Source organism: Panthera uncia, chromosome B4 (genome assembly GCF_023721935.1).
Source record: "Panthera uncia isolate 11264 chromosome B4, Puncia_PCG_1.0, whole genome shotgun sequence".
NCBI classification, from domain to species: domain Eukaryota; kingdom Metazoa; phylum Chordata; class Mammalia; order Carnivora; family Felidae; genus Panthera; species Panthera uncia.
Genome location: NC_064809.1, coordinates 62,143,226 through 62,169,326, shown reverse-complemented (window position 1 = coordinate 62,169,326; position 26,101 = coordinate 62,143,226). Strand labels below are relative to the sequence as shown.

The window sequence follows — 26,101 nt, the reverse complement described above, 5'->3', positions numbered from 1 at the left end:
CTTTATTTTTGCATATGTATTACTGGTTTTTGATTTATGTTTAGCATTGGGTTTATATATAACATCTGCATATAACAGCCCATGGTAAGTTGACGGCTGCTTAGGTTTGAATCTCTTCTTTATTCTTCTTTCCCCATGTTTCTAGGTAAATGGTGTTATATTTTACATTCTTTTATGAGTCCCTTGACTGAATTTTACAGATATACTTATTTTTACTGCTTTTTGCTTCTCAATTTTTTTACTTTACTCTTACTTTTGGTCTTTGCTTTCCACTCAAAGAGTCCCCTTTAACATTTTTTATAGGACTGGTCTATTGGTTATGAATTCCTTTAACTTTTGTTTGTCTGGAAACTTTTTATATCTCCTTCTATTCTGAATGATAATCTCGCTGGATAGAGTATTCTTGGCTACAGATTTTTCCCTTTTAGCACTTGGAATATATCATTCCCTTCTGGCCTACAGAGTTTCTGCTGAAAAACCAGCTGATAGCCTTATGAGATTTCCCTTGTACGTAACTGCTTTCTTTTCTCTTGCTGCTTTTAAAATTCTCTGTCACTGCTTTTTGCCATTTTAATTACTAAGTGTCTTGGTGTGGATGGACATGTTTGAGTTGATTTTGTTGGGAAATCTCTGTGCCTCCTGGATTTGGATTTCTGTTTCCTTCTCCAGATTTGGTAAGTTTTCAGCTATTTCTTTAAATAAAATTTTTATCCCCTTTTCTGTCTCTTCTCCTTCTAGGATTCCTAAAATGTGAATGTTATTATGCTTGATGGAGTCGCTGAGTTTCCTAAGTCTATTCTTATTTTGCATAATTTTTTGTTTCTCTCACCTTCTCACCTCTTACTTTCATTTTGTCCATGTCTATGTGTCTGTTTTTATGTGTTAGGAAAGTCAGCTATGTCCCTTGCTCTTGAAAGTAGTGGCCTTATGAAGAAGTGGTTCTGTAGTGCCCTGCAGTACAGTGTTCCCTGTTTACCAGAACCTGGTGCTTAAGGGGTGTCTTTTGTGTGTGTTGTGGTTGAGTCGCTTTTTTCTTCAGTCTAGGTGTCTTTAGTGGCTCTTTGCCTATTGTGGGTAGAGTGTGGTCCCTGTCCTGTTAGTGGGCAAGTCTGAGGCTTGAGTTGAGTTAGATGAGGTGTTTGCCAGAGATGCAGTAGCAACAAACTGCAGGACACTTTCCCTGTGCTGTTCTCTGAGAAGCTTGCATTGGTGGGTAGAGCCTGTAGTCAGACCACATGTCTGCCCCCAGTCCACTGCAGTCTGTTTGTTATCTTTTTCTCTCCCTGGGAAGGAGTCATTTTGGAGTATCCCTGGCCCCTATCCAGGCTGCTTGCACACTACTGGGCCTGTGGCACTGCCCTGGATGGGCCCTGGCCAAGAGCATATTGATGGGGTGGGGGGTGGGGGGAGGATGGGAGGGAGGTGGGGGTGGGTGGAGTACGGACCCAGAATGTGCAGTGGGAGGGAGGGTAGTGGAGTTTGGTGTAAGCAAGTTAGGTAGTAAGTGGGCTGTGCTGGTTCCAGCAGGTAGTCTTATGTTTATTCTGGAGAGGGTGGGAAGAAAATGGCAGCTGCCAGTTCCTCTGTTCTTGGAGGAGTCTCCCAAGGATCTCTGTTCCTCCAGGACACCTCTGAGATGAATAAACTACTCTTCCTCCTGTATGCCCCAGGCGGTTTTTAAACTGCTGCTTCTAATAGGGGCACTTGTACCCCAATGTTTATAGCAGCACTCTCAACAATAGCCAAATTATGGAAGGAGCCTAAATGTCCATCAACTGATGAATGGATAAAGAAATTGTGGTTTATATTCACAATGGAGTACTACATGGCAATGAGAAAGAACGAAATATGGCCCTTTGTAGCAATGTGGATGGAACTGGAGAGTGTGATGCTAAGTGAAATAAGCCATACAGAGAAAGACAGATACCATATGTTTTCACTCTTATGTGGATCCTGAGAAACTTAACAGAAACCCATGGGGGAGGGGAAGGGAAAAAAAAAAAAAGAGGTTAGAGTGGGAGAGAGCCAAAGCATAAGAGACTCTTAAAAACTGAGAACAAACTGAGGGGTGATGGGGGGTGGGAGGGCACCTTTTGGGATGAGCACTGGGTGTTGTATGGAAACCAATTTGACAATAAATTTCATATATTGAAAAAAAATAAATAAACTGCTGCTTCTATGCTGTATCCCCAGGGGCTATTTTTGTACCAGCTTTTTTTTTTTTTTAAGTTTATTTATTTAGTTAGAGAGAGAGAAAGTGCTTGGATTTGCATGTGTGCACAAGTGGGGGAGAGGCAGAGAGAGAATCCCAGGTGGACTCGGGCTCATGAACCATGAGATCATGACCTGAGCCATAGTCACATGCTTAACTGAGCCACCCAGGTGCCCTGTTGTGCTGTCTCTTTAAAGGCAGGGACTCAGTATCCTTTCACCCGCCTTGCTTTCCTTCCTTATTTTTAAAATTCCAGGTTTGAAGTCCTGCTGGTTGTAAGAACTCACAAAATTCAGATCCTCTGGTTTTTTTACTTTTTAATTTATTTTTTATTTTTTATTTTATTTTTTATGAATATAACTTATTGTCAAATTGGCTTGCATACAACACCCAGTGCTCATCCCAACAAGTGCCCTCCTCAATGCCCATCACCCATTTCCCCCTCTCCTCCACCCTCCCCATCTACCTTCAGTTTATTCTCTGTATTAAGAGTCTCTTGTGGTTTGCCCCCCCTCCCTCGCTGTTTGCAACTACTTTTTCCCCCTTCCATTCCCCCATGGTCTTCTGTTAAGTTTCTCAAGTTCCACATATGAGTGAAAACATGATATCTGTCTTTCTCTGACTTATTTCACTCAGCATAATACCTTTCGGTTCCATCCATGTTGCTGCAAACGGCATGATTTCATCCTTTCTCATTGCCAAGTAGTATTCCATTGTATATATAAACCACATCTATTTTTATCCATTCATCAGTTGATAGACATTTAGGCTCTTTCCATAATTTGGCTGGCCTTCTGGTTTTCAAAGCCAACTGTTACAGGGATTTATCTTCCCTATAAAGGCTCCTCCATGTGAGGGTCTGTTTTTTTCCCCTCTCCACCCCCTCGACTCCCTGCAGGCTGCTTTAGCTCCTTACTGCATTTCTACCCTACCTACCCTCCTCAGTATGGTCTCTACTCTGCATTTAGTTGTGGAGACTGTTATGTAGTCTTCGGGTAATTTTCTGGGTTATTTACATAACCATGTAAGTGTTACCTGGTTGTATCAATGGGATGAGGTGAACTTAGGGTCCTCCTACTCCACCGTCTTCCAGTAATAATTTTAATTTATAATTTCAGTACAGTTATAATCACAGATCTTAAATTCTTATTAAACAACCTTTAAACTACTACAAAACTATCCTGGAATTTGTATAAACAGGATAAAAGTCTTCCCACAAAGTCAGTAGCAGTCTCATTCTTTCAACTAGCCCATGTTCTTAATTATTCACTTACTTACTAGCAAATGGTCCTTGAATTTATATTCTACTGGACACTGTGTACGCCCTGGGGATTCAGTAGTAAACAAGATACAACTTTTATCCTCATAGAGCTAAAGGCTTTTCTAGAAGAAATGCCTATAAACTTAGATCTGAAGGGAGGCCAGGAATTTACAGGTGAGATGTAGGGGTGGGTTGGTGGGGGCACTACCAGAGGAAATATCTGTAGCAGAACAACATAGGTAAAAGTTGGCTAATTTCAAAGAATATTGTACATATGGTGAGCAGCTATTAATTTCTTCATGCCTGGAGTACAGAATATAAAGGATATGGAAAATCCTGTGGGAAGGGTTAGGACATAAGCACTCAGATTGTGAAAAATTTTGAAAATCTGTTAAGGAATTTGAGATTTATCCTTAGGATGATGAAGCACTATTGAAAAGTTTCAAAAGAGAGTATATCACATTTGTATTTAGAAAGATTTCTTGGCTGCATTATGGAGTAAGAGTTGGCGGGAAATAAGCTTGGGGGCAGTTAGGACAGTGATAACATGTGTAGTAACTCAGATGAGAGATGAAATTGGATCAGACTCTAGCAGTGGCAGTGGGGATGGGGAGAATTAAATAGATTTTTTGAAAATAGGAGGTTAAATCAGTAGGGTGAAGTATTTGATTAGATGTGGGGAATAAGAGGGAAAGAGGAATCCAGGATGACTAGCTGTCCGGCTTGAGCCATTGGATCAGTGGTTGTTATTACTCACTGAGCTAGAGAAATTACCAGGTAGGGCTTTGGAAGTGATTCCCTCTTTGGTCTGTAAGAACTCTTATGAGTCCAAGAATTTGTGATTCTTGACTAAGAAAGCGTATTCTGTTTCCTGCAGATTAGACTATTTTCACTGCTACTCACTTAAAATTGGGAAGGAAGTAAATATGTCATTTCCAGGATATCCATATCTTTGGCTACTTACAGACTTCAAAATAATAGTTAAGATTCATTGTAAGAGTTCGTTGGTTTATTTGTTAGAGAGAATGCTGTTTTCTATAGGTAGTGTATAATTTTGTCTTGTTAGATATATAACTTAGTTATATATAATCTTTTATTGTCAATACAATCCATTGTTAAGTAACTTACAAAGTAGCTATAATGATGACAGAGCCATTGTTGTCAAGGGTGACAACATAAATATAATGTCTAACTAACCTAATAAATGTTAAAATATTTAACAACTCAATTGCCAGTTGGAATACAAAATGGTACACTTTGGAAGACAGTTTGACAGTTTCTTACAAAAGTAAACACACTTTACTGTCTGATACAGAAATCATACTCCTTGGTATTTACCTAAAAGAGTTGAAAACCTATACCACATGAAAATCTATACCACATAAAAACCTAAGCACAGATGTTTATAGTAGCTGTATTCATAATTGCCAAAACTTGGAAGCTTGGAAGCGTTGTTTCCAAGATGCTCTTCGGTAGGTAAATGGATAAAAAGACTATGATACATCCATGCAGTGGAATACTATTCAGTGCCAAAGAGAAATGAGCTACCAAGACATGAAAAGACATGGAAGAACCTTAGATGCATATTACTAAGTGAAAGAAACCAAGCTGAAAAGGCTATATATGTGTTATATGATTCCAGCTATATGACTTTATGGAAAAGACAGAAAATGGAGACACTAAAGAGATTAAGTGGTTGCTTCGGGTTAGGGGCAGAGAGGGGTATTCGAATAGGTAGAGAACAGGATTTTTAGGACAGTGAAACTCTTCTGTACGATACTATAAATAGTAGATACGTGTCATTACAAATTTGTTAAAACTCTGAGATCACCAAGAGTGAACCCTATTATAAATTATGGGCTTTGGGTGATGATATATGGATCATCTTCTTCCAGGGTTACCTTTTATTCAGAGGTACACACAGACACACATACATAAATATTTTTTTGTGGCTTTTACAATATTTGTTAGAAATACTGCTTATATTGTTTTATATTAGTAACTATAGGGCATTTCTTCCAACTACAAATCAGTCCTGAATAATAGATTCATGTTATTGAAGGGTTGAGTGGCTTTTTTTTTTTTTTTAATGAAAAATTGATGTAAGCAAATGGAGAACTAACTCTACAAGTCAAGAATGCTGTTAGGCATGCTGCTGTCATGCTCACTTCTCCTAACATTTGAAGGAGAATTTTGAAAATAGCCTTTATGATTGATAACAGCCACTGGGAAAAAACAGTATGGAGGTTTCTCAAAAAATTAAAAATAGAAATACCATATGATCTAATAATCCCACTACTGGGTATTTACCTAAAGACCACAAAAACACTAATTCAGAAAGATCTATGGGGGCGCCTGGGTGGCTCAGTTGGTTAAGCGGCCAACTTCGGCTCAGGTCATGCTCTCGCGGTCCGTGAGTTCGAGCCCCGCGTCGGGCTCTATGCTGACAGCTCAGAGCCTGGAGCCTGTTTCAGATTCTGTGTCTCCCTCTCTCTCTGACCTTCCCCCGTTCATGCTCTGTCTCTCTCTGTCTCAAAAATAAACGTTAAAAAAAATTTTTAGAAAGATCTATGTATGCCTATGTTTATTGCAGCATTACTTACAGTAGCCAAGATAATGGAAACAACCTAAGTGTCTGTCAGTAGACAAATGGATAAGGAAGATGTGGTGTGTATATACCATGGACACACACAGACACAACCATAGAAAAGAGATCATGCTGTTTACGACCATATGGATGGACCTAGAGGGTATTAAGTTGAATGAAACAAGTCAGGGAAAGACAAATACCATATGATTTTACTCATGTGGAATCTAAAAAACAAATGAATAAACAAACAAAAGGCAGACTCAGACCTATAAATACAGAGAACAAATTGATGGTTGCCAGAGGAGAGGGGAGTGTGGGGATAAAGGGGATTGGGAGATACATGCTTCCAGTTAGGGAAGGAGTAAGTCACAGGAATAAATGGCACAATATAGGGAATATAGTCAGTGGTATTGTAACAGTGTTGTATGGTGGCAGGTGGTAGCTACACTTGTGAGCATAGGATAGAATTGTCCAATCACTATGTCGTATACCTGAAACTACTGTAACACTGTGTGTCACTATACTCAAAACAATTTTTTTTAAAGAATAGAATCTTTATGATAATATTTTTAAAACATAACTTCACTTATCACTGCCATATTCCTTTATGAAAAAAAGAAAAACTAGTTTACCCACGGTCATACAAAGCTTAGTTATTCTATATGTATGCTCCAGAAACGAACAGCTAAGATTCTCCATGTTATGAGGATATTGAACTTTGTTTATTACAGAAAACACTTTGTATGCTAGAAGGAATTTCTTTCATTGCATTTTGTTTTCTCCGCCTTATTTATTTATTTATTTATAATTTTTTTAAATCTTTATTTTTGAGAGAGAGAAAGTGTGAGCAGGGGAGGATCAGAGAGAGAGGGAGGCACAGAATCCGAATCAGGCTCCAGGCTCCGAGCTGTCAGCACAGAACCCAACACGGGGCTTGAACTCACAAACCGTGAGATTGTGACGTGTGCCAAAGTTAGAGACTTAACCGACTGAGCCACCCAGGTGCCCCTTTCTCAGCCTTTTTTAAAGAGAAGGAAGAGTCCAAAGGAATAGAGAAAGAAGAGGTAGTCTGAAGGACATACGAGGAGTTCAAATTAGAATACATTGTGGGGTGCCTGGGTGGTCAGTCAGTTGAGCGTCTGACTTCAGCTCAGGTCATGATCCCTGTGGTTCATGAGTTCAAGCCCCACGTTGGGCTCGCTGGGGTCAGCTTGTGAATGTGGAATCTGCTTTGAATCCTCTGTCCCCCTCTCTTTTTGCCCCTCCCCCACGTGCGTGCTCACTCTCAAAAGATAAAACATTTTTAAAAAGCATATAGAATATGTTGGCTTTTAACAGCCTGTGGTAAAGATTTCCCATAGTACTTGAAAATGTTGACCTGGAGCGAAGAGTGATTAGGCTAAAGATATATATTTGGAAGTCATTAATGTAGGTGGTAGTGTGAACTGTGGACTGTAACATGTAGAGTAAGAAAAAATGAACAAGGACAGAACCCAATGGAACACAAATATGTAGGGAGCAACAAAAGAGAAACCCATGGAGATAACTGAAAGCAAGCTCCCTTGATAACTGCCCAGTTCTTAAGAATTGGTAAAAAAGAGAGAAGACCAACTTGGATATGAGCAGCTGAACTTTCCAATCCCAAATCTTATTGGGGATCTCACCAGTCATTGCTGCTACGGCTATGCTGGTCTTGCCGAGTACAGCTTGTTCTTCCTGCACTGGACTCTCTTATTTCTTATAGCTGAAAACAGTAACACTTCACAAAATACTTAAAGATGATAGAAGGAAATCATAAATGGAAAGTGACATTAACCAGCTTAGGAAAATATCAGTGTGACTGCTCTTATTACTCATAGAATCACTTGGCCCCTTGGGACTCTTTAGAGAGTTGTGTTCTTTCCCTGATAGAGGTTTGCCTCCTTGCTGAAACCAAGATCTGCTTCCACATGGAAGATATTTATTTTTTTCCCAAAAGTGAGGAGAGTTGTTAGGCACATTTGGACTGCTCGTAGTCTAGGCTCAAGGTAATGAAGTCTAGAGAGAAGAGTTTCTTCTTCATGTCAGTCTAAGTTCGATCTTTCATGGTTTCTTTTCATGTCATGAGGTGTATTTTCCCAAGCTGATTAACAATGGCACTGTCCATCCACCTCCTTTGAGGGAGACAATACTCTACTCACAAGGGTATAACCTTAGTCTGTGAAGCCACACAAGTGACCATCTCAGAATATATTTGTCCAACAAAGGAATAAGGGCTAGGACCCTCCGTTTCTGTCCTTATGGGCTTTTCCAGAGGCTGCTTGGGCTTTCTGACAGCACTGTATGTAGCTACACTCTAAGGGCATGTATTCCAAGAGAGTGAGGTGGAAACGCATGGCACTTTTCATATGATTAAGCCTTGGAAACCACAGTCTCACTTCTGCTATAGGCTTTCATTTGAGACAGTCATGAGGCCCTACCAGGTTTAAGGACTAGTCATGAGATTAAGCCCCGCATCAAACTCCACATTGAGCATGAAGCCTGCTTAGGAGTCTCTCTTTCCCTCTCTGTCTCTGTCACTCCCTTGCTCACACACACACTCTCTCTCTCAAAGAAATAAACATTAAAAAAATACTTGTTGACAAAAGAAAAAGAGGGACAGAGAGAAGAGAGAGAATGACATGAATTAGAAGGGGAGTTCAGTGTACAGTGTATGGCAGGGAGACCAGTTAGTTAGGAAACTGTAGCAAGATTCTGAGTCTGGCTTGAAGCTCAGAATTCACAAATAGCAGTGAAGATGGAAAGGAAATCCTGATTTGGAGGGATGTTAAGGAGGTATAAACTGCAAAATTTAGTGATTATTTGAATATGGAAGGAAAGGAGATGGGTCCAAATGGAGGAAGAAGAGAACCAGATAGTACTCTGAGTTCTGGAGTAAAAACAGTGAATATGAGTCTCTTGATAGGATTGCTTTTAGTGTTGATTTTTTTCTTCATGGATGAATAAGTAGATAGCAGTACTTAGTAACTACATGAATTGTGGCACTGTTAACAGAGGAAAAGCTTCATGGGAGAGGAATTCAGTTTCGCAAGTGTTAAGTAAAGGCTGCTGGTAACTGAAACAGGTGAGCAAGATTCTTGGTGGATAGTAGGAATTGTGATTTGAAACTCAGGGCTTGAGATCATCTTGAGGGTTTTCTTTTATGTTTGTCTGATGGAGGGAGGAAGACCTTGTTTTTCCTACAGGGAAGAGAAAAATTCCACTCTTCGCTCTCATTTTTAGCCTTGATTGTTTTCTGTTAATTTTGAAAACTTTAGGAAGTTATTAAAATTTTTTTTCTCTCTACCATAGATGATGTGACTTAACTTTTTAAAATATGCTAGACAGTAGCTTTGGGAATCACAGCCTCTGGGAAGGTCCTTGTTATCTGGCAGGTCACGTTGTCTTCGTCCTAGAATATGTGGATCATAATTTCATAGTTCTGTGCTATCCCTTGATACCATTTTAAGAATTAGAGTCCATGCAGTTCATTTTAAATTTTTACAGAATTAAAAAAAAAATTTTTTGGGGCGCCTGGGTGGCTCAGTCGGTTAAGCGTCCGACTTTGGCTCAAGTCATGATCTCGCGGTTCGTGAGTTCAAGCCCCGCGTCAGGCTCTTTGCTGATGGCTCAGAGCCTGGAGCCTGTTTCGGATTCTGTGTCTCCCTCTCTCTCTGACCCTCCCCCATTCATGCTCTGTCTCTCTCTGTCTCAAGAATAAATAAACGTTAAAAAAAAATTTATGTATTTTTGAGAGACAGAGCATAAGCAGGAGGGGGGCAGAGAGAGAGGAAGACACAGAATCCAAAGCAGGTTCCAGGCTGCATACTGTCAGCACAGAGCCTGATGCAGGACTGAAACCCATGAACTGCAAGATCATGACCTGAGCCAAAGTCAGCTGCTTAATCGACTGAGCCACCCAGGTGTCCCTAATTTTTTTTTTAATGTTTATTTGTTTTTTTTGAGAGAGAGACCGAGTGTGAGCAGGGGAGGGGCAGAGAGAGAGGGAGACACAGAATCTGAAGCAGGCTCCAGGCTCTGAGCTGTCAGCACCGAGCCCGATGTGGGGCTCGAACTCACGAACCTGTGAGATCATGACCTGAGCCGAAGTCGGATGCTTAACCAACTAAGCCACCCAGGCATCCCATGCAGTTCATTTTAATTGTTTTTAACATTTATTTATTTTTGAGAGACAGACCACAAGTGGGGGAGGGGCAGAGAGGGAGGGAGACCCAGAACCTGAGACAGGCTCCAGGCTCTGAGCTGTCAGCACAGACTCCCACATGGGGCTCAAACTCAGGAACTATGAGATCATGCCCCCCATGCAGTTCATTTTAAAGCCTCAATATTCTAGCTAACACTTAGCATGTTAGAGGAGGGCCTTGAGGGCCTTTGGATAAAAGTGCATACTGATGAAGAGACTCTGAGGTCACTCTTAGCAACATTCACATCAGCACAGCCATTCTAGCTGCAAGAAAAACTCCAAGTAATTGTTGGAATAATAATGCTTCTGCTTGATTCTTATAGGAAGATTTTGTTTCTCAGTGAATTTTAGTAACATTTTTTTGCCCTATCTTGCTCATATGATAATAATTTCATAGACGGTGAGGTAGGGGAGCATTAGTAAATCACATATACTCCTTTTCCTACTTTGTAATGTGTATCTTTCCTTTAGAGAACTTTGTTGATTTCTTATGCAGGTTTTTTTTTTTTTTTTTTTTTTAAGAGGGTACGAGGAAGAAAGTGGTATTCTTGTATATGTCCATTGGTATCCCTGTGTAAACTAAACTGAGTTACTGGTTTCTGACTCCTTATAAAAATTTTTGGGGGGAGAGTATTGGCAGCAAAAAGTAATGAATGGAAATGAAGGGAAAAATCTAGGTTGGCTCTGAGCAAATAACTGCTTCTTTGAGTCATACAGCAGAAATATTTCAGTTTGAATCATCTTAGAACTCTAGCCCTATAGTGTTACTTGTCAGTTATAAATATTTTAATGCTAGGAGCCTTTCTTTTGTTCCTGGAAGCAAAGGGTGGCTCTCCCGATGTCATTTTACCAGAGAATAAGTTCTTTAGCAATAGGGAAGATTTGTTTTATATTGTATAACATGCAGCATCAAATAATAACATTAATATGCTTTCTCAGAAATACATTACATAAATGATCCTCATATAAGTTAGATGTCAATACTAATGTGTTGTTGTTATATAATCTGTATTTTATGTATGAGGAAACCTTTGCTCAAAGAAATTATGATTTGCCCTAAATTACTAGAACCCAGGATATTCACATAGAACTAGAGCCTTGTTTTCTTGGCTATAATTATTATTTGAAAATCACTGTTATATTTTTCAGAGTAATAAAAATCACTTACTAAGCACTGTTTTTTTGATGACTAACCTAAAAATTATGGACCCATTTCTCTTATAGGGTTTTATAATATCAGTTACAGTACTTAAGTGATTAAAGTTTTTTTCTTGTTTCACATTTTATTAAAAAAGGAAAAGTATGAAAAGCATGGCTTAGAAGCAGAGTGCTTTGTTTATTCATCATTATCAGAGGACTCTAGGTCTCAAATTAATTGCAAAGGTTATTTTTGCAAATAATCTGCCTACTGTGTTCTGTGTTTGGTGATAGAAGGCACAGTGCCTAATAAGAATTTGTTTGCTCTCTGTCCTAGGTTCCTGGCACAGATCTCCTAGAAGCCTGGGAATTTCCTGAGTAGTAAGAGCATTATCCTAGTGAAGTAACTAATGAAGCGCCCCTAGATAGCTTCAGAATAGGGGCTAGTTACCAGAGGACTTGAGCCATCCAGGCCTCTGGGGAAGAGAGGAGGTTGGAGATTTGAGTTCAGTCACATGGCCAGTGATTGAATCAGCCCTGCCTATGTAATGAGGCCCACTAGAAACTCTAGATACCGGGGCTCCTGGGTGACTCAGTCAGTTGAGCATCCAACTCTTGGTTTTGGCTCCGGTCATGATCTTGCAGTTTGTAAGATCGAGCTCTGTGTTGGACCTGTGGCTGACAGTGCAGAGCCTGCTTAGGATTCTCTCTCTCTCCCTGTCTCTCTCTCTGTCCCTCCTCCTCTCCCCACCTCTTCTTCTCTCTCAAAACAAATAAGCATTTTTTTTTTAAACCCTCTAAATACCAAAGCTTAGTGCAGCTTTTTGGTTGATGGACACATTGTTGTGTATGTGTAGTGGTGGTGAGTGACATACCCTGATTCTACTGGAGAGACCATGAAAGCTCTGCATTCCCTCTAAGACTTCACCCTGTGTTGTGTCTTCATTTGGTTCTTAGGATTTGTATCACTTGCAATCAAACTGCAGTCATAAGTATAGTGCTTTCCTGAGTTCTGTGAGTCGCTCTAGTGAATTATCAAACCTGATAGTCATGGGAACACCCCAGATGTATAGCCACTATGTCAGAAGGGCTAGTGGGCTAGGGACCTCTGAAGTAAGGGCTGTCTTAGTGGGGTCCATGCCCTTTAACAGGTAACATCTGTGCCAACTTCAGATGGTTAGTAACAGATTAAATTATGTAAATTGGAGTTGAAACAGAATAACTGTGTTGTATACTCTTTTGGCTCCCAGTGAATGAACTTCAGTAATTGAAGTGTATTTGGTGTTAGCTAAATATAGCATGGCTCTTTAATTTTGATGTAATCACTAATGAAGTATGTTTTGAATTTTTATCGCTTCTTGGCCTTTTGGCTAAGATCAAGTGTAGTATCTGTTCTTATCAGTGAATTTCTTAGAAATTCAAAATTTACTAAGTTGATGTTGATATGCTTATGTTAATATCTTAAACTCTTAAGATTACCAGGATTTATGTCTCTTTAACTGATTTTTATTCCTCAGTAGGGTCTATGGATTTTCAGAGATCCCCTCAGCTTCTTTTGCTTGATTCCCTTTGTGACCAGCAACTTAGACCTGCAGAATCGCTGACTAGATTTAGAAGTTGTGTATTTAGAAAGGCTAACAGGACCATCATGGGTTAAAACCTTGGTCTTGATTAATAGCTTAGTAGTGAGTATATGGCTTCTATGAAAGGTAAGAGCATCCATAAAAAATGGGCAAATTCTCCTCCCATGTTTAAAGAACTGCATTTATTATGTATTTGAGCACACTGAAAAGCAATCTAGAGAATTACCAAGGAAGAGAAGACACAGTATAGTCAGGGACTGGTATCATAGTAAGAAGATCAACAGTAACACAAATAAAAACTCAGGGTAATCCAGAAACATATAAATAGCTAATTGCTATCACAACAACACAAACTGTCAATGGCTTGAGACAGTAAAAGTTTATTTCTCTTTTATTGTTTAATCTAATGTAGGCCAGGGTGGGAGGGGCTCTTTTGTAGAGACATTCAGTGACCGAAGTTTTCTTCCATTGTGTGACCTTCTCATTTTTTTAAGGCCTCATCTCCATTTGCCTTTAGCTGATGGATGGCAAAGGACAGACAGGTTATGTGCCTCAGCCTGGAAGTGACACACATCACTTCTGCTCATATTTCATTGGCAAGAACTAGTGATTTGGCCCTCACCCAGATGCAAGGATATTGACAAAGAGAGAATATGGATGTTGGTGAGCACCTGAAGGCTGTCACAGATCCAGAACCAGTAGTGGCTGCACACTGGTGCAGCATGGCTTATCCAAGTGAGAATGCTTTGGGGCCATTTCTAGGAGTACCAGGAGGAAAAAATGTAATGGAGAGAATGTAGTTTTCAAGGGATTCAGTGTCCTGTTTATAACCTTATGAGGATAAAGTAGGTAACCTGTATGCTGGGGATAGAAAGTATGGTTACCTGGGCAGTACAACCTGCATCAGCCCCATAATAGCATATGGAATGGGCAAAGTCTGCTCTCTATTGTGGCATTGGGAAGGGAAGATAGGAGAATGAGAGATCTCCGGAGGACTGGACTGTACTAATCAGTCCTGTCCGCAGCATCAGTCACTGTGCCTGGCTCAGTGTAGGCATTCTGGATATGTTACTTGAATGAGTTAATACCTCTTTGTCCTTAAACAAACAAAACCCTTTCCCTCCCTTGTTCTCCTTCAGTATTTTCCATTTCTCATGTTTCCAGGAAACTCTCCAGAAGGCTTATTTATACTCTCTGCCTCTACTTCCTCTCTTTGCATTGTTTCTTGGAACAACTCCACACAACTTTTTACTCCCACTACTCCACAGAAATCTCCTCAAGGTCACCAGTGATTTCCATGCTGTCAACTCTCTCCTTGTTAAAACATTGTCTTTACTTGGCTTCTGTGATACCCATGCTTCTGGTCTTTCTGTTTCATCACTGGCTGCATTTTTCATTTACCTTTTTGCCAGTTCCTCATTCTCTTCCTAACCTCTTAACGTTTATTCTTGAGCCTCCCGGGGCTGTGACCCCAGCCTCTCTTCATTTATATTCATTTCCTCAGTGATCTTATCCAGCCCTGTGATGTCCAATACCATCTATTTGATACTGAATTTTCTAACTTTTCCCTGAATTTTAAATTCTGATTTCTAAATGCTGACTGAAAAATTTCACTTGGATAACTAAGAGGCATCATAGACTTAATATATCCCAAACTGAATTCTTTATTCCAGCCTTCCAACCCTTCAGTAAGACCCTCTCCTTCTGCATTATTCCCCATTTCAGTAAATAGCTATCCTATTCATCCAGGTGCTCAGACCAGAAACTGTGGTATTGTGATATCTTCTTGACTACTCCTTTCTCTCACATCTAACTTGTCAGCAAATCATATCTTTTATGTCCTCAAAACATGTTTCCTAATCACCTGGTATCTTCGTTTCCACTCTTAACCCTCCACAGCCTCTTCTCAGAGCTGCCAGGGTGAGCTTGTTAAAACAAAGTCATTTCTCTGTTTAAAACACTCCACAGTTACTTCCCGTGATGCTTAACACAACATAGAAAGATCCTACCAAGGCTTGTGAGGCCCTGTCTTATCTGGCCCTAGCTACCTCTCTGACTTCATCTTCTACCAGCTCACTCAAATGCATTGCACTGTCCTCCTTGCTGCATCTCAGCCATGACAAGCTCACTGACACCTCAGAGATTCTGAACTTGCTGTTTCCCCTGCCTGAAATATTCTTTTCTGAGATGACCTCACATGTAGAATTGAAAGCACAGTCTGGAGCCAGACTGTGTAAGTTTGAATTTTCTAGTTGTCTGACCTTGGACAAGTTATTTAACCTTTTTTGTGCCTCAGGTCCTACATCTGTAAAATGGTAAAATAGGAGCTACCTTATAGAGTAATGGTGATGATGAAATGCTTTTAATGTATGTAGAACACTTAGAATAACACCTGCCCTATAGTAAGCACTATATGTTAACTATGATGATTATTATTACTTCATCAGGTCTCACCTTAAGTGTCACCTGCTCAAAAATTATTTAAATTGTGGTAGAACCATTAGAGTGAATAATGAATATGCAGCCTCCTGGGGGAACTGTTTTGAAGAGGACAATTACATGTGATGAAGAGAAAATGCATGTATAGGAAATGGCTTTCTGTGAGTGAATGTCAGAGGAGTGCTCCTTTTTTTTCCCTTTTTTTTTTTTTAACCAACGTGTAAAGTTGCCCTGCCCCTGCTTCCCTTTCCCTAGTCAGTCTCCCTTGTAGGATCTACTGCTGTCCAGTATTCCCTCTCCAACTCCAACTCATGTCAATTCAGGCAGGGGTTTTTAGAGACAAACAGTTGGGAACCTATAGGGATAGATATGGGAAGGAGAAAAATTACCTCACCACCACATTCTCCCTTCTCTGCCTCAGCATGGATTTCTTAGGCAGCATCCCACTTCCTCCTATCACCTTTAGCAAAATAATAGGAAAAATTTCTTGACCCTAAATATTCTGTCAACCATTTATTACCTATGTGTATCTCTGTGTGTGTTTTTAAACTTTCCCTTTAGAGGGAAAGGGAATAAAATTGAAAAGGGACAGGACAAAAGAGATTACCTTTTAACTTCCCATCTGTTGTCATTGTTCCTATCAGCAAGCTTTTTTTAAAACACCTAGACTTCTGTGGTATTCTTTGGGGACAGAAGGATGGGGAAATACTGTGAGGCTTGTCCTTGTTTTGTGGAGAAAATGCTGTGGTCAGACACAGGCTACGGTGGAAATGGATAATGAGGGAGGGGATTCACCGGGACCCTAAGAGTGGGAAGGTTCAGAGAAAGGGGTTAACGCGACCACTCAGGCTGAGAAATAGCTCCAGTGCTCACACATCTCACAAATCCTTCTCCACTTGCAACCCCAAGCACAGGCTATAGAAATCTCTCACCACTGGCTCAGAGCTATGGGTACCTACTGTCAGTGCCAAATGAGAGGAAGCATGGAGCCACCAAAAAGTCAGATCTTATGCTTCCAGCCACAGTGAAAAAAGGTTATTCTTGGTATTCTAACATCATCTACAAACATAGTAGCAGACTGTGTATTGTAACATATTTCAGATGCTTTATGAGAGTTAAGAATTTTTTGGAGCTCAGTCCTTCTAGAACTACCCATTTACATTCTAGTATGTTAGGTAAAAATATTTGTCATATTTCTTTTTTTAGTTATTACATTATCTTTTAAAATATATGTGTTATAAAGTGAGCTTTGAAATCCAAATTTGATGTAATGGTGAGTCACATTGTAGCTTTGCATGAAGCAGATGCACTTATTTCCCTGGAAATTCTCTGAAATATTTAGACCATGGATAATCAGACTTTGGCAATCTGGAGGCAAGGATAAAATAATTGAATATCTGAATCTAAAAAGATTTTTGCTTATGTATAATTCTCTGTGCAAGTGGATCTGGAATACTTTTTATATTTTTTCTTTTTTTCTTTGGTAAAACCAGAAACAGGGTCTATATGAAGTAATTGAACTACTGGTTAATATTCCTAACGATACCCTCAATGCAGCCAAGAGTTTCTACCTTGATCAGGGCATAATAGCCTTTAGACGAGAGCTAGGCAGAATTGTTAGACTAGTGAATGGATTAGTTTCCCCACTTTGCATCTCATTTTTGTGAGAGTGATATTCGTTGTCAGTTGTAAAGTCCATATTTGTTTTTTTTTCCAAATGAGATTTTTTTTTAATGTTTATTTATTTTTGAGAGACAAAGGCAGAGATTTTTCTGTCATGGTCTAATACTTCTCTACTCTGCTACTTCTTTACTCTAATGAGTAGTTATTCCTGTAAACTACAAAGGCAAAAAAAAAAATAGGTATATATTTAATGAGTGAGGTCTGCTTCTCAAATTCTTCCTTGCTGGTCCCAGTCATAACAGTTGTTTGCCTCCCAGGAGTGTGCGATATCCTGGAGGAGTGCACTGACTTGTGTGCCCACTGGGGCACCCTCAGCCAGTGACCTTGCACACTGGGTATATGTGTGAGGGCTATTCAGAGGTCCGTTAGGGGACATAATATTCCTGATGACAAATGTCAGTTCAGCATCTGACTGTCTGGAAAGATCCAAATAACTTCCTTGGTGATTTCAGGGTGTCTTTGGCCTTTGTAATGGATCAGTTCCTTTATCTTCAGTTCACGAGTTCCATGGGCACCTTCCCCAGCTCTTTGTTTTGTTGCTGTTTTGCGAAAGGAGAGTGTACAAAGTTTCGGCAAATCTTGATGAGGATATAGAACTCTCACAATATCTGTGGTCAAATAGCCCCCCAGATTAGAAGTTTAGCCTTTGTAATTGCCTTGAGATAATTCAGACTTTTGAGGTATGGATAGGAAGGTTCCCTGGCCTTTAGGACCCTACGTTGTCATTATTTTGCTCTTCAAAGGGAAGACTGAATGTCTAAAAGTTGTAGATATCTGGGTAACCCATTCAGAAGTTTTAACACTCTTCAAAGCTGCTAAGTTAGAGAGGTCTAGTGTGAATTTTCTAATAGCCTGTGTCCTTACTGTAGTAAACTTTCCTTCAAGAGTTGACACTTCCTAGTTAATAGCACATAAAGGGATTGTTGATTAAATGGAATCTCATTAGAGAGCATACTTTCAGCCCATTATACTCTATATATGTCAGATCTCCTTAGTGTTTACTTAGTGTACTTTTTTCTCTTGGGGCATCTCATCCAATGTACCACATTATATTCCGTTATCATATCTCCTTAAGCTCCTCTTGACTATGACTGTTTCTCAGACTTTCCTTGTTTTTAATGTCCTTGATAGTTGTGACAAGTATTCATCAGGTATATTGTAGGCTGCTCCTCTTGGTATTAGGAGCAATGGGATCATATGGTAAGACTGTGCTTAGTCTTGTAAGAAATTGCAAAACTGTCTTCCAAAGTGGTTGTACCATTTTGCATTCCCACCAGGAATGAGAATTCCTGTCACTTTACATATTTGTCAACATTTGGTGCAGTTTTTTCGACTTTAGCCATTTTGATAGGTGCACAGAAGTTGGGATGTAATTTTTAAAGTCGGTCATTTCGTCTATCATATTTTTTTATATCTGACTATGGAAACATTAGTTTTCTCCTAATACTTCTCTTTAAATCAGCATCAGGAGGAATATATGTGCTTTTTTCCCATATGAATAACTGTTACAGATGTTTAAATAGTATTTCACTTATTATGTTGATACAATTACCTGTTCTCTTTGCTTTCTTATTACTAATAGCTTATAAACCACATGCTGTTGGTGTTAAGCTACATTCCATTGATGTTAAAGTCTCATGTTTAATTGCTTTCGTTTAATTTTTTATTCTCGTTTTCCATTCTTCAAAGTCATTTTGTTTTTGTGTTTGTGTTTCTTTGTTTATAAAGTTTTTTGTTTCTGTTACATTATGTAGTTTTGTACCAATGGCTAGAAGCAGATCGTCATGGCAAGAGCCAAGATGCTGCAAATACGACTTCAGGTAAAAATAAAAATAAAAGTAAAAATAAAAGTTGAGATGTTAGAAATTATTTTAATTCACTTCAAGCCCATCATAATTGTTTTTTTATTTGGTTTTGCTTGGGCAAAAAAAATAGGTATTATTTTGTATTTCTGTTCTCTTGTCTGCATCTTAATTTTTGGAAAGACCTCATTTGCTTCAAGCCTTGAAAAAATTATTCACTAGTCTTTAAGCTGTCTTGGCAGATATGTCTTGTTTTCTTGGGAGAAAAGGCTTAATTGCAGCTTAAATTTAGTAGCAGGATACTTGGCAATATGACTTGGAATTAAGTTTATATGTATTTGTAGTGGGCATATTAATATCTGCACAAATTTAAAATCCTTGTTCATTTCAGGACAATGTTTAAAAGGTGGATTTTAAGTTAAGGATGCTTATATATAATTTCAGTTGCCTGGGAACCCAAATTCATAGACAGATTCATTTCTCCTGCCAAGTTCTAGCAGTAAATTCCAAGTTAGGGGTTCATATAACATGGATTCAAAATGAGAAGAATAGGTTGTTCCCCTACCTCTCATCTCCAAAAGGCATCTTCAAGATTCTCTTCTTTGGCTGGTAGGAGTAGTAATAGCTACATATACTCATTTCTAAACCCTTAAAATGTTATCAGAATTTCTGCATAGTTGGTTCTTCCCTTAATTTACTTCAAAATAATATTTGCCAAGACAGCTGTATATACAGCAGTGATCTTTCCTATTGCTCCCCTTTTTGGCAGTCTAATAAGTGATGGTGGTGGTGGCAATGGTGGTGGTTCTGTTTTGCTTTGATTAGATTTATGTTTCTGTTTCGTGAGTTTTTTCATCTTCTGTTTTTGTGAAATTTTTTTCTCTGAAAAAGAGTTTTCCTTCTTTATCTCTCTTCTGGGTGATTCATTGTGCTTCAAGAGGTGGTGTTCCTTAGTTAAGAGAACAATCATATTGAAAATAGCACTGTCATGACTTTTCTGATTTATTTTCTGTCCCATTAATAACTTGATATATGAATGAAGATAATGTTACTATTTTAACCAACTTAGGCAGGAATTCATTAAAAGGTAAGTGTTGCAAGGAATTGCATCTTGCATTATGTGCTGTTTCTTTTGCCTCCACAGTGTTTCATATTTTATTTATACTTATGATAAAAATACACATTTCTGGTATGTTTTAGTGGGTATAGGAGAGAGGCTTTCTTGGTTGATGTGTATTATCTGAGGATATCCTGTTCCTGTGTCAGTAAGCAAAGTCAGCAGCATAGACTTAGAATCAAGAGGGAATTTTTGTTTTGTGTTTTCTGTGACTTAAAGTGAAGTGAAAAGTAGTCTTTTTTTTTAATAAATGTAGAAGTGAAATATCTAAAAATTTTTAGTGTTTTCATGAGAATCTAGAATCAGTTTAAAGATATCATATACCCTTCCTGAAATTGGGCATTCTGAACCCTGACTCTTCAGGCATACTGACTCATGGACAGTTCCACATTTTTCCATTGACTTTGTTGATCCTTACATATTCCAGAAGTATGTTGCAAAAACTCATAAACTGTCCCTAGGGACACTTTTGACAGTTTTCCTTCTAGAAGTGAAAGTTCTCTATTCTGTCATTTAGAAGGCGGAAATACGGAGTCGAAAGAGAGATGAAGTGTTTGCCTAAATAAGAGGAATACAGAGGAAAATGACCATTAGCCAAGGGCTTAAATTGGAAACAGTAGGCTAGTTGCTGCACCAAATCTATTTAAACTATGTTCCTTTATTCAGAAAAGCTGTGTATTTTATATCACAGTTTCCAACAAGATTTTAGAGTGTGACTTTTCCCTCCTTCTGTGATCTGTTAAGTTTTGCACTAAAAGGTGTTTTACTATCCATCTTTTCATAATTTTTACCCACAATGGAAACTGAGTCTACCTAGATGCCCCATTATGATTTATCAATTACTTGTTATTTTTACTTGTACAAATACTGGTACTTCATGTTTTGCATTTAATTAGAACTTTAGAAAAAACACAGAAGACAGAATGATACTCTAAGGTCTTCTAAATCTCCAGTCTCAACTTTTTGACATTGAGAATTTAAGAGCCATCCACATTAATTTATTTTATGGAACTAAGGCATTTGGGGGAAACAGGTCTTATGGGAAATAATTTGGTCAAGGAGATAAAGAACTGAGCTTGACAACTCATTATTGAGTTTTGTTTTTTATATATACATATGTAATAATCAAAGTATAGCCTGCCTTTATCTTTCCAGAATTTTGACAGGTGATGAATTTGGCTTAGAATAGCTTGTTTCTTTTCAGAGGTTAGTGTGTTTAATATGTTCTGTCTACTGAACTAGACAACTCAGTGATGATGTTTCTAATTCTGTTAATTCTGTTACTTATAAAAGCCTGGATGCAGTCACATTTGTTGGGGATTTCTGTGGAAGCTGAAGCAAAATTGCCTCCTTTGAGCACTGCAGCATTGTGTCTATTCGTGTATAAAATTTCAGGATCAGAAGAAGTATGATTAGCTTAATTCAAGATGTTTCTTTAGTAAATTAAATGTTTCTAAATAGACTTTTTTTTTATCACCACATATTGAAATAAGAACAATAATTAGGTTACAGCAAAGTTTATTTGTAGTAGATCTTGATTTTTAGTGCCTTTGTCTAGCCAGGATATTGAAATTCAGATTCTGAAGTTTAAAAAAAAATTATTTTATGTTTTTATTTTATTTTTAAGAGAGAGAGAGAGAGAGAGAGAGAGAGAGCACAAGCAGAGAGAGAGGGAGACACAGAATCCGAAGCAGGCTCCAGGCTCTGAGCTATCAGCACAGAGCCTGACATGGGCCTCAAACTCACAGTTGGTGAGATCATTATGTGAGCTCAAGTTGGATGCTCAACCAACTGAGCCACCCAGGCGCCCCCAGATTCTGAAGTTTTAAATGCAGATCTTTTTATTAACAGTTCCTTTTCAGTCATCCATTGAGAATTTTACCACTCAGACTGTTAGAGGTAGAAATTGAATCAGATTTCAACATCATCTGTTAATACATCTGCAAAGTAAAAATAAAATTTTGGCATGCTTCTGAAAAAATTCTAGATATAACTAATTATTAATTATTTGTTGTAGGTGAAAATTTTGACCAGAGTCCTTTGAGAAGAACATTCAAATCCAAAGTTCTGGCCCACTATCCTGAGAATATAGAATGGAATCCTTTTGATCAAGATGCAGTGAACATGGTATGTAGTTTGTTTTTTTTACCTTTAGCTTTATTTTATTAAGATGACCATAGTGACTGTATTTTGAATGTCAACATTATTTCATTTAATGTTTTAAATAAACAATTCTATATAAGACAGATAATATTTTCCTCATTTTATAGACGTGGAAAATGAAACTCAAAAAAGTTAAGTAACTTGCATAGAGTCCCTACAGCAAATAAGAGTGTACAACAGACCCTCAAAGCTCATTTTCTTTTTTTTTTTAAGTTTTTATGTAAATTCCAGTTAGTTAACATACAGTATAATATTAGTTTCAGGTGTACAATATAGTGATTCAGCACTGCCATATATCACCTGGTGCTCATCACAAGTGAACTCCTTTATCCCCATCACCTATTTTACCCATCCCCCCAGCCACCTCCCTTCTGGTAACCATTAGTTTGTTCTCTGTAGTGAAGAGTCTGTTTCTTGGTTTGTCTCTCTGTCTCTGTCTTTCTCTCTCTCTCCCTCTCTCCCCCTTTGCTCATTTGTTTCGTAAATTCCACATATGAATAGAAATCATATGGTATTTGTCTTTGATTTATTTCACTTAGCATAATACTCTGTAGCTCTATCCATGTTGTTGCAAATGGCAAGATCTCATTCTTTTTTATGAGTAATATTCCATTGTATTTATATACCACCCTCTTCTTTATCCATCAGTCGATGAACACTTGGACTGTTCCCATAATTTAGCTATTGTACATAATGCTGCTGTACACATTGGGGTGCACATGTCCCTCAAAGCCTGTTTTATTTCCCTACTATTAAGCTGTTTGTGGATTTGTATTAATTAATACATAGATGCTTTGATAAACAATAATATTTCTTGGTTTGCCTGGAGAGGAGCCTGATAGAAGGAACATGATTACACTTTTGGTATTTCAAGGACTGTTGTATGATGGGCCTGTAATTTAACATAATCACAAAGTAAAGAGGGAAAGTAACTTCATCATTTAGGCATTAGTAGGAATTTTTTTAAGGAATTTGAATTAATGCAATGAGTTACCAGTGGTAGTTACAGGTTCCTTTAAAGATTCTTAGAGTCATAGTTTTCAGATCATTTAGGAAGGGCCCTTATTAGAAGCCTGGGTAATATTTTGGGCTTCCATGAATAGAACTCTGTGATTATAAAAATCAGGGTGCCCCAAAGTGAGCAAATCAGAGATCAGGCCTAATAGGCACAGAAATAATTAACAGTGGACTGAGACACTGATAGGTGTAGTTCTTTTTGAGTATTTTAAAGATAGAGTCAAAAGATCCCACTCTGATATGGTACTATAAGGGAAGGAAATTAATATATAGTAGATACCTGCTAGATAGCTCATGTATGTTACTTTCGCTTACATGCGTCCAGTGAGGGTTCTTAATCATATTTTACAGAGATGATTTAGCCAAAGTTTTGCAGGGGGGTCTCAGAGGGCTAAATCCAGATCATTTTTACTTTCTAGCTTACTTTTTTCCCATCTTACTGCCTCCCCCAAAGAAAAATGATGTGACTTAGTTTTGACCTGTGCCAAAATGGCATGGGTCACATTGGACCTTTTGTGGTATTTCTGTATCACAGTAACTTCATTCCAGTCTGAGTTTGCTGCAAGGAGGGAGTAGCATGGTACTTTTTCTAAGTATAAATGCCTGAGGCACTGGCATTTTGACATTGATTCTTCATAGAACACAGTGTAGTTGTTTCGCTAAACTGTTAGCCAATACCAAAATAACCAGAGATACCATTTTTCTGGAAATTAATACTGTGGGGCCTAGCCTCATCTTTGGTAAAGACAGCACAACAGATATTAAGTAGAACACAACTCTTTGTTATATTTATGACACTGGAGGAGCACAGGCAAGCCTCTGACTAAAATAGTCAACAAATAACAGTGACAAAAAATAACTTATCAGCTGCTCTGCCAGCAAATTAATAGGAAAGTATTAAAGAAAAGAGTGCCTAAATGAAGTAATAGAAACCTAGATAAGAATGTAAATAGATCACAACACTTGACTTCTTAGGTATTTCAAAGTATAATCTGTGATAAATTAGAATGGTGTCCAAAACTAGGTGCTTATTACAATATGAATCCGTAGTTGTTTGGAACAAAATGCCACACTTGGTATATTTTCTTCTGTTAATCATTTGAATGTATTAATAGTGAGATATCCATGATAGCTTTAGCCTCAGTTTGTAAAACATTCATCTCTAAGAGAGTGATCAGCTTCCTTAATCTGTCTTTGATATTTTCTTTACCCTTGCCTCTGAGATTTTTTATGTAAGCAACCAAAGTTTCTTACGAAGAATAAACACATATGCTTGTATTTTGATGGTTAAGCACCATACAACATTTTGGGTTTTGCTGCAAATCTAAAAGGATTTGCTAGCATTCCTTGAAAATCTCTGAAAAGCATTCCATTAAACTAGTCTGCATTTGGGTCATAGATTTACTGCCCTTAATTTCCTGATTTATTAGTAAGTGCAATTGTATGAAGCTATAATTTATTCCTACCTAGGGATATAAAACTTTCTTCTTGCCTTTAGCAAAATCCCACTCTAATGAGTCATCACCTTCTGCAGTATCAGTCATTTCTTTAACAAGCAACAGTGATGGATTGAGGAAGGATCATTAATTTCACACAGAAATTAAATATTCCAAAGCAATGAACTTTGTTAAATAAAAAAAAAAAAAAAATTCCATGTGTATGAGTGCCATGCAAATATAATAGAAAATAAATATAAATAACAGGTGAAATTGTTTCTAAATTAATTGCTTTTATGTCTCTTTTAGTACCTGATTCAGAGATTTTCACAAAAAAAAAAAGGAGGGGTGGTGTATCATTAAACAGAACAATACAACAGTCATATCCCCAGAACTAACACATATGTCCACATTGACAAATTTGCTTCAGATCTGTACTTTTCTCTCTTTTTTAAGTTTATTTATTTTTGAGAGACAGAGTGAGTGAGGGAGGGACAGAAAGAGAGGGAGAGAATCCCAAGCAGACTTTGCACTATCAGCACAGAGCCCAATGTGGGACTCAAACTCAGGAACCGTGAGATCATGACCTGAGCCGAAACCAAGAGTTGGACACTTAAGTAACTGAGCCACCCAGGCGCTCCTGTACTTCTTCTTTTAAATGAAGCAAAGCAATGCAAATGGAGCTGAAGTTCCCCTGCCTCCCTCTCCCCCATTAAAGATCTCTTTGAGGTAATCTGCAAATTGGCATCCATGGCTATTTATATAATATTCTGGTCAGTAGATCTTATCCTCAAGAATGTAGTGAACCTAGGGAATATTAGGAAGAAAATATGGTCAATACCTTTTTAAGCGAGTTGTGAAGTATAAAGATTCTGTTTTGTATATTTGTACTAAGTGAAACATCTGATATATGATACTTTAAGTAACTAAAAGTCATAACTGTTGTAAAGCTCTTTATAATCTGTAAAGCTCTAAGTTTACAATTTACTGTTTACTTTGATGACAAAGAAGGATAGGGTGGAATGTTAAGCAAAGAGTAAAAAAAAGTAAAGGGTTGACTGAAAAAAACCTATTCAGGTGCCCATCTTGGAACATTCAAAGGAAAAAGAGCTGTGTATACTTTTTATAGATTCAGAAAGTACTTGAATTTGAAGTGGATAACAGTTACATTAATAGATTTGACATTAGAATGAAAGTAGGCCTTAATTTTCATCCAGGTTTTAAGTTTATGTCTCACAATGAAAACTATAGGAATGGGGCTCTAATCCAGCCATTACTGAGGAGCCCACTTGTTTCCTTAACTTTGCAGCTAGAATATTTCACTGGCATCTCAAACTCAACATGTCCAAAACTGAATTCATGATCTTCCCATGAGCCTTAGTCGGTGAACCATTCACCTAGTACATCTACCTAGTTGCCTAAGCCAAAAATCTGGATTG

The 26,101-nt window shown here is 38.2% G+C and overlaps 1 protein-coding gene and 1 pseudogene across 3 annotated transcripts in view; both read left to right on the top strand.

The window, feature by feature from the left end:
- DENND5B (DENN domain containing 5B) overlaps positions 1 to 26,101 on the top strand; it is a 182,607-nt gene that overhangs the window by 50,152 nt on the left and 106,354 nt on the right. For 2 of the 3 annotated variants that reach the window (XR_007456619.1, XM_049625243.1), the window contains exon 2: positions 22,064 to 22,173. Coding sequence is in view for 2 of the 3 variants with exons in the window: in XM_049625243.1 (XP_049481200.1) it covers positions 22,064 to 22,173 (110 nt within the window). In the remaining variant the exon portion in view is untranslated. Of the gene's footprint in view, positions 1 to 18,881; positions 18,948 to 22,063; positions 22,174 to 26,101 lie in introns of all 3 variants that reach the window. The other variant, XM_049625244.1, reaches the window with a different exon arrangement.
- LOC125920583 (uncharacterized) lies at positions 12,773 to 12,873 on the top strand (annotated as a pseudogene).